Genomic DNA, 13,588 nt, shown 5'->3' on the forward strand with positions numbered 1-13,588 from the left:
TAATTGCACTGAATTTGGTCAAAATGATGGTTCATTAATTAGAATAACCTTACCAAAAGGAAACAGAATGAACAGTGCCCAGTGCAGCAGTATTTTCAAAGATAACCTGAAACAATCCACATGCATCAAAAGTAGAGGAGTCATAAGAATTCATGTTCATTACACACATATTTCCGAGAGCTTGGCAAGATGTTAGATTGCCATACACCTACAGGAAAACAATGACAAAGAAATATATGGACTTTAATATCCTAAACAAAAGTTGATACAAAAACTGTGCCTAGTTTTAATTTAATTATGCTTAGAATTTGAATTCTGCAAATTCTTTTTTTGGATATTCTTTTGCTTTTAATACCTTTCCTCTAACTAAAGTAGAAAAGAACTTTCCATATGGCAGGTTAATAATTTATAAATTTTACCTGAAATTTTAGGTGAAGATATAAAGACAAGCAACTGAAAGAAGAAGAACTAAAAACTTACAGCATGACATTTAAAAAAACTATTACATGAAATAATTATATTTGAAATAATAATAATTGGTTCCTAATATTAGAATAGAAATCTAACCTACTTATATTTTATTTAATCTATTTTATATCTATTGCATATAAATCTAATCTATTTTAAGCAACTGGTTTTATGAACAACAAAATATCATCTGTTGAGTTTGACCCTCAAACTTCTTTCTCAATTTTCCCTTTCAGGAAAAGACCACTTCATTTTTACAGTTATTCAAATAAAAATCATTGCAGTAATCTTCTCTCCCTTCTCAAATCCAACTCATCACTAAGTCTGGTTGGCTCAATTTTAAACATATATATCCAGAAGCTAAACACTTCTTTCATTTCCATGGTACCACCCTTGTCCAAAGGTCCATTTTTCTCTCACTTGGATTACTCTAATAACCTCCTAATTGGTCCCCCTGCTTGTCTTTGCCCCAACAAAACCTACTTTCCATGCTAGAATGATCTTTTTCAAAACCTGAGGCCGACCACTGTCTTCCTTTTGCACAAAACCCTCTACATCCGTTCCAGTAAATTCTAGGTCTCACAGTCTTCATCCTTGAACTCATTTCTCCACTTTCCCTGCTCACTGCTCTGGCCACTTAGGTCTCCCTCCTGTTTCTTTAGCATGAACATGCCAGAGAACCCCTGCTTTGGGACCTCTGCACTTGCTGTGGTCTCTGCTTAGAATTCTCTTCCCCTAGATATTTTCATGGCTCACTTCTTGTTCAAATATCATACTCTCAGAGACGCCTGTCCTGACCACCCTCCATAAGTTAGGACCACTTCTACTCTCTATGCTCTTTATCCCGATTTGCTTGTCTTTATAGCACTTGGCATAACCTCACAATTACTTACAATTCCACACGGGATTTTTCTGTCTTTTCCTAAAATAGATAACTGAAGAGATTTCAGAACAGGGCCTGACATACAGTAGGTCATCAACAAACATTTACTAAATGATAGTACAAATTAAGTCTCCCCTAACATTCAATTTCAGCTAAGTAAGTTTGGACATATTTAATTTATGTATAATAAATGTGAAATGAATAACATTTTCTTTATTAGTCTCTTTCAGTTCACTTAGAAAGGGTTTTAATAGAATATGACCAAGGAGACATATCTACTTAGAAAGTTTTATTAACTGGGGAAAAAAATGGTACCACAGTTTCTTTGAAATGAAATAAAAACTACTTTCTAGAAATTCAAACATACCCTACAAGCAGATGCTGATGACTGCAAATACTTTGCAAACCATTCTGAAGTGAAAGATACGCCCTGTAAACAAAAAGATGAATGCTAGTTTTACGTTTAAATAGAAATTCCTTAACTCTACACTATTAGGAAGACATTACTATGCACATTGCTGAGTGGGAAATAACTAATATTACTTTCCCAGTGTTATCAGAAAAATAGACTTGAATAAGAAGAAAAGAATTAATTCCAACCAATGTCAGTAATTACAAGTAGGACTGAATTACAAAATCACATTGCTCAGACAAAAGATACAAGGAAATAACCTATGTTTATAATAAGAAAAAAACTATTATGCCCATTTCACTAAAATGAAAATCAAAGTGCAAAAGAATAAAAGAAAAATTAGATCTTGACTTAGATTTGGTTAATATTTGGTGATTTCGGATTATTACACTGTATTAAATTGCAAGTAATAAAAAAGAAATATTTGTGAATGATTTCTAAGCAACAGGAGATTGGGGATACACAGAGAAACTAACATTTAAAATCTCCAAAGTGGTGATTCTCAAACAATGATGAATATCAGAATCAACTGTGGAATTTCCTGAAAACAGAAAATGCCTGGCTTCATTCTAAACCAAATGAATCAGAATCTCTAGAATGAGACAAGGCACACACATCCCCTGAAAACCGCAGACACAGGCCTCCCTCTAGTTAAGAACCACTGCTGCAAAGCTCATCTGCACGTCCTGCTAAAAGTGAGACACCGAGAAACTCCATCTGTGGTAAATTCTCTGAACGTGAACAAGGGTGATAAAACCAAATTATATGAAATATGGCACCATAACTGTTCAAGAAATCTAAAATAAAATTATTATGAGTCACCATTTTCATCTCTTCAATAAGCAAAAATTCTCATTTTGTAAGAAAAAAACATATGTGTAGAATGTTGGCTAACACACACAAAAAAACCTAGTAAAAATGGAAAGTATTGACAACAGTATTGGCAAATGCATGTAAAATGAAGCCACAGACAAATGCCAGGGATAAAGTTGCATGATCCTTTATAAAACAATATCCACATACTTTAACCCAGGAATTCAGAAACACTTAGGACATGTGCCTTAAGTCAATAATCTCTTCAAAAGGAAAAACACATCTATGGGCATAAAATGGTTGACAGCAATATTATTAATAACAAAAAACCTAAATATTCAATAGACATACAATTACGTGAATCTCAACGCATAAACTAGAGTATTATGTGACAATTTAAAATTATAATTATTGGTTGAGACTGGAACATGGTATAGAGAAACCAAGGTAGTGCCTGAAGACTGAAGGAGACATGTTAAAATAACACAGGAACTCATTATCAGAGAAATGCAAATCAAAACCACAGTGAGGTACCATTACACGCCAGTCAGGATGGCTGCTATCCAAAAGTCTACAAGCAATAAATGCTGGAGAGGGTGTGGAGAAAAGGGAACCCTCTTACACTGTTGGTGGGAATGCAAACTAGTGCAGCTGCTATGGAGAACAGTGTGGAGATTTCTTAAAAAACTGGAAATAGAACTGCCATATGACCCAGCAATCCCACTTCTGGGCATACACACTGAGGAAACCAGATCTGAAAGAGACACGTGCACCCCAATGCTCATCACAGCACTGTTTATAATAGCCAGGACATGGAAGCAACCTGGATGTCCATCAGCAGACAAATGGATAAGGAAGCTGTGGTACATATACACCATGGAATACTAATCAGCCATTAAAAAGAATTCATTTGAATCAGTTCTAATGAGATGGATGAAACTGGAGCCCATTATACAGAGCGAAGTAAGCCAGAAAGATAAAGACCAATACAGTATACTAACGCATATATATGGAATTTAGTAAGATGGTAACGATAACCCTCTATGCAAAACAGAAAAAGAGACACAGATGTAAAGAACAGAATTTTGGACTCTGTGGGAGAAGGCGAGGGTGGGATGTTTTGAGAGAACAGCACCGAAACATGATATATTATCTAGGGTCAAACAGATCACCAGCCCAGGCTGGATGCATGAGACAAGTGCTCGGGCCTGATGCACTGGGAAGACCCAGAGGAATCGGGTGGAGAGGGAGGTGGGAGGGGGGATCGGGATAGGGAATACATGTAAATCCATGGCTGATTCATGTCAATGTATGACAAAACCCACTTCAATATTGTAAAGTAATTAGCCTCCAACTAATAAAAATAAATGAAAAAAATAAAAAATAAAATAAAATAACACAGGAGCTATACCAAAGGGAAGTCCAAATTTGGGACAATTTGAGCTTTCAAAATTTGGCCACTAAAAAAAAAAAAAATTTTGGCCACTGCTGAGCAAATCTGGAAATCTCAGTAGTGGTCACAGGACTGGAAAAGGTCAGTTTTCATTCCAATCCCAAAGAAAGGCAATGCCAAACAATGTTCAAACTACTACACAATTGCACTCATCTCACACACTAGCAAAGTAACGCTCAAAAATTCTCCAAGCCAGGCTTCAACAGTCTGTGAACCATGAACTTCCAGGTGTTCAAGCTGGATTTAGAAAAAGCAGAGGAACCAGAGACCAAATTGCCGACGTCTTCTGGATCATCAAAAAAGCAAGAGAGTTCCAGACAAACATCTGTTTCTGCTTTATTGACTATGCCAAAGCCTTTGACTGTGTGGATCACAACAAACTGTGGAAAATTCTTCAAGAAATGGGACTACCAGACCATCTGACCTGCCTCCTGAGAAATCTGTATGCAGGTCAAGAAGCAACATTTAGAACCGGACATGGAACAACAGACTGGTTCCAAATTGGGAAAGGAGTACTCCAAGGCTGTATATTGTCACTGTGCTTATTTAATTTCTTCTTTTTTTTTTTTTTTGCTTATTTAACTTCTATGCAGAGCTTGTCATGTAAAATGCTGGGCTGGATGAAGCACAAGCTGGAATCAAGATTGCCAGGAGAAATATCAATAACTTCAAATACGCAGATGATACCACTCTTAAGGAAGAAAGCAAAGAACTAAAGAGCCTCTTAATGAAAGTCAAAGACGACAGTGAAGAAGCTGGCTTAAAACTCAACATTCAGAAAACTTAGATCATGGCATCTGGTCCCATCATTTCATGGCAAATAGACGGGGAAACAATGGAAACAGTGACAGACTTTATTTTTTTGGGCTCCAAAATCATTGTGGATGGTGGCTGCAGCCATGAAATTAAAAGACACTTGCTCCTTGGAAGAAATGCTATGACCAACCTAGACAGCACATTACTTTGCTGACAAAGGACCATCTACTCAAAGCTATGGTTTTCCCAGTGGTCATGTATGGATGTGAGAGTTGGACTATAAGGAAAGCTGAGTACTGAAGAATTGATGTTTTTGAACTGTGGTGTTGGAGAAGACTCTTGAGAGTCCCTTGGACTGCAAGGACATCAAACCAATCAATCCTAAAGGAAATCAGTTCTGAATATTCACTGGAAGGACTGATGCTCAAGTGCAAGCTCCAATACTTTGGCCACCTGACGCAAAGAACTGACTCATTGGAAGAGACCCTGATGCTGGGAAAGATTGAAGGCAGGAGAAGAGGACGACAGAGAATGAGATGGTTGGATGGCATCACCGACTCGATGGACATGAGTTTGAGTAAGCTCTGGGAGTTGGTGATGGACAGGGAGGCCTGGCGTGCTGCAGTCCATGGGATTGCAAAGAGTCGGGCACGACTGAGCAACTGAACTGAACAGAACTACACTTTGAAAAGAAGAATAACAGTGACAGTTCATAACATACTCATGATACCAGGGGTTTACAGTAAAGCTAAAGAGAAAAAAAGCACAGAGAGAAAAGAACACACTCTATAGAGGATTGTCAACTTAAAAATATAAAAAGGAACAATAAAATTGTGAAACCATTTTGATATAACAATTTAATAACTAATTCAGATAAGGTTCATCAATGACTGCTAAAAAGGATATGTACATGGTCTCAAAGTAAAATCTCAGACTAACTTATTAGTCACAGTACCCTTACAAGGGAGAGAAATGGCAGACAGCACCATGCCCAGGCAGTCAAAATTAGCATCACCAATAACTGGATATTCTGACATTATGTGCTCCATGTTATGATACAATGGGCTATACACAGCACCCACGTCATATTTTTCCAAAAACATGTTTCACAGAGTCTAATCATAAGAAAAACATGAGAAAAATGAAGACTCTGGGATGCTCTACAAGAAAGCTGGCCCTGACTCTGCAAGAGTCAATGACCATAAAAGAAAAAAAAAAAGAAAAAAAAATCCAAAAAGAAAAACAGGATAAGAATCTCTGTTCTAAATTAAAGGGGACTAAAGAGATTTAATTTCAATGTGGGATCTTTCACTGATCCTGGGTCCCTTTGCCAAAAAAGTGGGCAGGGATAAAAGACTTTATTGAAACAAGTAGGCAAATTTGGATATGAACAGTGTATCAAATAATTCTACTAATCTTTTGAGGTATGATATCAGAAAAATGCCATTTTCCTTAGGAGCTACAAAATATTTAGGAGTAAAACATTACATAGCTACAACTTATTTTCAAATGGTTCAGAAAAAATTACGAATGTATGTGTGTGTATGCATGTTTACATTCACAGAGAGAAAGAGAAAGCAAATGTGGCGAAACATTAATAATTGGTTAAACTAGTAAAAGATACATGCACAGTCATTGTTTTTTTTTTTTCTTTGTTAACTTTTCTGCAATAAAAATTTTTCAAAATTAAAGTTGGGAAAGCAAACCAAGATGTAAGCTCATTGTCTTTGGGGAAAGGGAATGTGAAGACACTGACTCAAATATTTGGAAATTCTTTATTGACTGTCTGATATATTACTACAGAGGATTGGATGTCTCTCTCACAAATTACATAAAACAATAAGATAAACAAAGAAATAGTTATAGATGTGTGTATGCATATGCCTGGCCTTCCCAGGTGGTGCAGTGATAAAGAATCTGCCTGCCAATGTGGCAGACACAAGAGCAGTGGGTTCAATTCCTAGGTCAGGAAGATCCCCTGGAGTAAGAAATGGCAATCCAATCCAGTATTCTTGCTTGGAAAATTCCATGAACAGAGGAACCTGGTGGGCTTAAGTCCACGGGGTCGCAAAGAGTCAGACACGACTGAGCAGCTGAGCACACACTCACACACATGTTTATACATAATGTGTGTGTATGTTTTCTAGCTATGCCTGCTAATGAGGGCATACTAAGCATGGTAATCTTTGTTTCTAAATATTATCCTTAAGAGCTTCTTAGAGATTTAGTTGTTTCCAGGAAAGAAGCAGGAAAAGTATAAGATAAGCCTGGAAATCTTTCCTGCCAGACAGGAAATGCTCCAAGAAAGATACAGTTATGTCCAAAAGACATAGGAACAAACTCAAAGGGCTTCTAATGGCCAAACCTATGAAAATTTGAGCAACAATGGACTGAGCTCATTTTAGCCCCAAATTACCAAAGGAAGAAAAGCAGAAATATCCTTAAACACTAGAACAAAAAAACTGAAGCATACTCACAAGCTCTCCATAACGTGCAGTTGAAATCATACGTAGAGGAAAATTCCCTGTGCTGCTGAAACATAATCCCCCTGTCTTCATAAAAAAAAAAAAAAAAAAAAAAAAACAGTTTATGTAAGAATATCAGCAATTCAATTTAAAAATATATACATTATCAATGTAATTAGCCTTACTAAAATGTTAGGTTCTGAACATGCACAGGACCTGTTGGTATTAATGAATGTTGGTTCACATCGGACACACCTGTCAATACAACAAAAATTATTTTTAAAACATTAATTAATTAATTATAATTTTTAATTATAAAAAATTAATGTCTCTAATTGAGAGCTTGTCTTTCTAACTTAATAGATTAGAATAGGTTCATTCAACTAAGTAATTACTTGCAATAAAGCGAACATATCTAAAGTATACACTACTCTTTGTATTATAAGGCACCATATAAATAAAATCAATAATATATATAAATATAGTACCTAGAAAATACTAAGTAGATTGCAAATAAAAGTTACATAACATCAATAATAAAACAAAATAGCTACAAATAGCTACCTTTTACTAAGCACTTACTCTATAGTACTTCTTTAGGTATGTAAAGTATGTTTCTGAGCTGTGATAACAGCCTATGAAGTGATGGTATGTCCCCTTTCTGAAGACAAGAACACTAGCTTAAACAAAGGTCAAACAACCAGCAAGAGACAGAAACAAGATTTAAATCTTCTTTGTGACCCCATGGACTATATATTCCATGGAATTCTCCAGACCAGAATACTGGAGTGGGTGGCCTTTCCCTTCTCCAGGGGATCATCCCCGCCCAGGGATTGAACCCAGGTCTCCCACAATGCAGGCGGATTCTCAACCAGCTGAGCCACCAGGAAAGCCCATTTAAATCCTATTCTGTCTCATTCTCTGGACCTCAGCTTCTTTACCTGTAATGCCTTCTCCTAGCCTAAGGAATATGACACGAAAGACACAAATTCTATGTAAATAAGATATTAATGAAGACAACACTCAGCATACTGCTTACCTGTTTCCTAAAGCACTTGCTACCATAAAAGAGTTTTCACTTTTATCACAGAGCTCACAAGTTGCTTGAGACAACAATGTTCCATTAACATTTCTTTCCACTAAACAATTTAGAGACAATAAGACGTAATTCATAATCAATATACAAGCTTCTATACATTTAGTAAAACCCACTTGTAATTATTCTAATAATTCTCAAAACACCTTGTTAGAACAAAACATATGTCAATACTTTACATAAAGTTTGAAAAGTGAAGCCTTCCCCATTCCCACATTAAAAAAAAAATACAGAAATTTCCAAATCATCATCATCATAATAAATTAATATATTTTCCTTAAAAATTTTCTTTCCTCTTACCTGCATATTCCTGTTACACTAAGTTTGGGGAAGCAAGTATTTTCACAGACTTCTGTTAAGTTTCTCAACTTGAGAGGGCTTTTGGTGGTATGTATTAAAACTATAAATTCACATACTCTATAATACATAATACTAAAACTTCATTTTTAGATACCTAACCTACAGAAACACTTGACTATGTATATAAAAATATTCATCAAAACATTACTAGTTTGAAAACAATCTAAATATTTAAAACAACAAAAAGTTATAAAACACCATGGAGTGGATTAAAAAGAATGAGGTAGATCATACCATTAACTGAAAAGAACATGCTAGAGAACAGCCTATGAAATAGCTACATAAAAAATACCACTTATATTTCCTGTGGTTACAATGTATACAAAGTACAATGTATACATTAAAAACAGAAAGAAAAAAAAAAGAGTCTAGAGGACACATTCTAGACTCTACTTCTCACCTAAAATATGGCCAGTGGGACAGTGGCATTTTCCTTCTGCAGTTAAACCACTAGGGCAAGAAATACAGTTCCAGCCATCTTCAGTAACACCTTTCTAAATTAATAAATAAATAAATAAATTATTTCCCCTTTCTTTAATTAATGTTCTCCTTCTTAAAATGACCATGTGAGTTTAAAAAGTCACAATAAGGTATAATTTGTAGACAATATGTAAATAAATTATACATATATGAGCTACATAAAAATTTCCTGGAAAGACAATTTGTGCTTATATTCAAACATTGCGCTACACATTATTACTATGCACTGACTACTATTAACTACTAAGAACTAAAGGCAATAGTTCTTTGTGATTTTCAATTCAAATGAGCTTTTATTACCATGATTAATATGGTCATCCAGTTTTTCAATTTACCAAGATAAAATGCAACAAAATTCAACGGTATTGAATCAACAAACAGCCAATTAATAGTTTAGCCTTACCTGTTCTAAAATAATTATTCTAATTTTTAAAAATTCAAATATATTAGCTTTCAGCAATTAAGTTATGATCCAAAATGGATGAATCTTATGGTAAATAAATATACTTAAAGTTGTTTAAATTATGAGATCTTTTTTAATCCACTAATAGTTTGTACTGGTAAAGATTTCTGATAAAATATGACACCATCCAAAACTGAACTTATATGATTTAGAAAAAAACCTGTGGTAAAAATACAGTAATTTTATTACAAACATGGATATAAACAAAATAAATAGAAAACAATGGTAATAATAAAACAATGACACAAATTATGTTAAGTTTTGGCCAAAAAGAATGGATATATGAAGAAATGCCCCTGTATTTCATACATTTACACATATAGGGCTATTTAAAAAGTATGATAGCTTAGTTGTGTGTGTGTGTGCTTCGTCATATCTGATTCTTTGTGACCCAATGGACTGTAGTCCACCAGGCTCCTCCGTCCATGGGATTTTCCAGGCAAGAATACTGGAGAGGGTTTCCATTTCTTACTCCAGGGGATATTCCCGGCCCAGGGATAGAACCTGCATCTCCTGTGTCTCCTGTATTGTAGGTGGGTTTTTACCACTTGAGCCATCAGGGAAGCCCCACTAGCTTAGTAACATCACTGAAAAATTAGTCTGCTTTGGCACCATTTCATATTAGCACCTTTTTCTCATCCTAATTCAGCTAGGGTCACTATTTCCAAAAATATAAAGTATCAAAATGATTCATCAAACCTATAAGTACTAGTCATAAATCAGGACAAATGGTAAATATTAAATTCCCAGATTAAATTTTTTTAAAATACAATAATGAGAAGACATAACATTGCATTTTAAAACAAAAATGTGAAGAAACATTACTATGAAAGTTAGAACTGCCACACTAAGACTCTTCATTATTCAAAATGATTGGAAGATACATTTCTGTTAATCAAGAATCATCATATATAGTTACTATTAATACACGAATTTTCCAAAAATTATGATACAATGAAATGATTAATAAAACAGCATCAGATATTATTTAATCTATTTAGTGATGAAATTGGCATTTGATGAACTTATCACTTATGAACATGAATCATTATATAAAACTGTTGACATTATTATATTCACTCAGTATATATCATTCATCTATTTTCCTTTATAAATCAGTTTCTCTATGAAATAGAAATAAAGACAAATTATAGCTTTTTTTTTTAATTTCAGATTTTAAAAATACCTTTTTGTTTTTTCCCAAATTTGCAAAATTTCACTGATCTCCCATAGTTTAGTAAAAACAAAGCTGGCTTAATAATTTTAAAGTCTGTGGGAAAATATTAGAGTACAGCATTAAATTGCAGTTTAAAAAATGATATTTGCTATTTTTTACAGTAAGATTAAAAAATAATAAATACTCCATACCATGTGTTCTGGGCACTTTTTACAAATAACATCAGGTCCTCCATTATTAGAGATCATCTGAAATCCTGGCAGACACACACATGAAGTTCCTAAAAAGAAGAGCCAATTTTGACCTTGATAAATAAAATTCCAAGATAGGAAAATTTTAATAACTCTTAAGATCTTGAGAAGCAGGACCTAAGAGCAAGACGGTGAAGCGAGTACTGCCTGGGTTCTAATCTTGATTCTGCCACTTAGTTTTGTGACCCTGGGCAAGGAACTGTTCTGTGCCTTTGCTTCCAATTAGGTAAAATGGGAACAACAGTACCTACCTTGTGTGGTTAATATGAGTACTAAATTAGTCATTATAAGCATATAGAAAGTGCTCTATTTACATCTTACAATGTGTCTGGCATACACTAGGTACTGTGTTTGCTACAATTTTAAGTGCAAACATAAATAAATTATTAAATTATAAATATTAAACTAATAACCAAACTACTGACTAACCACTATGGGAGATTTTACAAGTCTATTTCACCCAACCATACACATATACTCACTGAATTCAAATTTTGTCAAAACAAAATCTTATTAGGAAAGTTATCTTGATTCAAATAAATCACTGTTTTCCTCTGTTTGGAAAGACTGAAGTAACTTTATAAGATAATCACTATTCAACTTGCTGGAGAGGTAAGGACAGTATTCTCTAAGAAGGCATTAAGTGGACACTTAATAGGAATCCATGTAGTAGAATGCTTATGATATCAGGGTGCATGACTATGAACCTTACACTTTATAGAATGAGTCTGGGAATGCTTTCTTCTTACTTCCTAACCTGAGAAGCCTGACTTGTCCTACACAATGACTTAAATCAAATTTCAAGATGGCAGAAAGTTAATACCATGGGTGACCAAATTGAGATTAAAAACATCCTAGACTTTAGAATATGGGAAAAGTCTTATCCTGAGCAGTTTCAGAGACAACTAGGACCAAATGATGAACATCTCAAGAAAAAAAAAAAGTTTAACCTAAAGAGACTTTGGAGGGAATAAGTAATATTCAACAAAGAAAGGGCTAAGTCCTTCGGAAATCTATATTATTATGGACGTTTTGTACAGAGGAAACACAAAGGTCAAGACAGACGGCAAAGAGATAAACGAATTCTTCCTGTCTCCAATTTACAGGACAAAGAAGGCTTGACGACCTCATCCGGACTTCCATTTCTTTAGCCCTAAAGTGAGAAGGCTGGACCATAAATGGTTAAGGTCCCAACCAGCTCTACATTTCTGGATTTAAGATTAAAAAAAAAAAAAAAACTACCAAAGTTTCCAAGCGCTAATTAGCATTCCCTCCCAAACAGGTCCTTGTCACCTGCTCTTAGCACCTCAGATTATCCTGGTTGTTGTTCACTCAGTCCGACTCTCTGCGACCCTAAAGATTACTTCATTTCTCTTTCTTCCGTAGTCAGCTTTCCAGGGGCCTCCCTAAAGGCCCCCTGATGAGGGGTAGGGGCCTGGAGACAATAAATTCATTACGAGGCCTTCGGGGTAGCGGACTCAAGGTTTCCCCAACCTCATTCGTTGTGTGTTTAAGCTTCAATCCTCCGAGGAGACCCTCCTCTGAGGCGCAGGCAGTTAACCTTTCTGAAACATTCTTTCCGCAGGGGGAAAAAAAAAGAAAAAGATGTTTCAGCGACGCCGGGATCTGGGCACGGCACCAAGCGGGGACTGCTCCTTCGGCCAGGGCCCGTCCCGAGCCGTCTCACCTCGGGCATCCTGCCTCTGATTGGCGCCACACGCCACACAGGAGAGCGCCGAGATATCGAAGTATTGGTTGTGGCCGCACGTCTCCGGCTGCCGGAAAGGGAGAAAGAAGGTCTGAGCTTGTGAGACGCGAGGGAGCACCAGCAAGAGGAACAGAGGCACACTCGCAGCCGAGAGGGTGGACCCAGCGGCCATCGCCACCACAGGCCCGCGGCCGCCCGTCGCCATGGTACAGACGCCGGCGGCCAGACAGTCGCCGGCGGCCCGTCAGCCTCAGCGGCGACTCTGCAGAGCTGATTGGATCGCGGCGCCACGGTGTTCCGGAAGTGTCTGCCTGCTTCTCCTGGTTGCTAGGTTACCAAAAGCCGCGGGAAGCTGGCGATCTGGAAAGGATGGGTTCGGTTCAGTTCAGTTCTGTCGCTCAGTCGTGTCAGACTCTTTGCGACCCCATGGACTGCAGCATGCCAGGCCTCCCTGTCCATCACCAACTCCCGGAGTTTACACAAACTCATGTCCATTGAGTCGGTGATGCCATCCAACCATCTCATCCTCTGTCGTCCCCTTCTGCCGCCTTCAATCATTCCCAGCATCAGGGTCTTTTCCAATGAGTCAGTTCTTCGCATCAGGTTGCCAAAGTATTGGAGCTTCTGCTTCAGCATCAGTCCTTCCATTGAATATTCAGGACTGATTTCCTTTAGGGTGGACTGGTTGGATCTCCTTGCAGTCCAAGAGACTCTCAAGAGTCTTCTCCAACACTACAATTCAAAAGCATCAATTAGAGGCAAGCTAACCCTGGAGCCTGGCAGGCACGGCCAGATTTCAGACT

General features: G+C 36.6%; 1 protein-coding gene across 3 annotated transcripts in view; it reads right to left on the reverse strand.

Moving 5' to 3' along the window:
- TMEM67 (transmembrane protein 67) overlaps positions 1–13,014 on the reverse strand; it is a 43,385-nt gene extending 30,371 nt beyond the window's left edge. For 2 of the 3 annotated variants that reach the window (XM_043483886.1, XM_043483885.1), the window contains exons 1-8: positions 12,765–13,014; positions 11,018–11,106; positions 9,107–9,200; positions 8,290–8,389; positions 7,436–7,505; positions 7,263–7,337; positions 1,719–1,781; positions 54–208 (exon numbers count right to left, since the gene is read on the reverse strand). In XM_043483886.1, the coding sequence (XP_043339821.1) occupies positions 54–208; positions 1,719–1,781; positions 7,263–7,337; positions 7,436–7,505; positions 8,290–8,389; positions 9,107–9,200; positions 11,018–11,106; positions 12,765–12,990 (872 nt within the window). In that variant the 5' untranslated portion in view covers positions 12,991–13,014. The remainder of the gene's footprint in view (positions 1–53; positions 209–1,718; positions 1,782–7,262; positions 7,338–7,435; positions 7,506–8,289; positions 8,390–9,106; positions 9,201–11,017; positions 11,107–12,764) is intronic. The other variant, XM_043483887.1, reaches the window with a different exon arrangement.
- Positions 13,015–13,588: the final 574 nt, after the last annotated feature.

Source organism: Cervus canadensis, chromosome 12 (assembly GCF_019320065.1).
Source record: "Cervus canadensis isolate Bull #8, Minnesota chromosome 12, ASM1932006v1, whole genome shotgun sequence".
In the NCBI taxonomy this organism is placed as follows: Eukaryota; Metazoa; Chordata; class Mammalia; order Artiodactyla; family Cervidae; genus Cervus; species Cervus canadensis.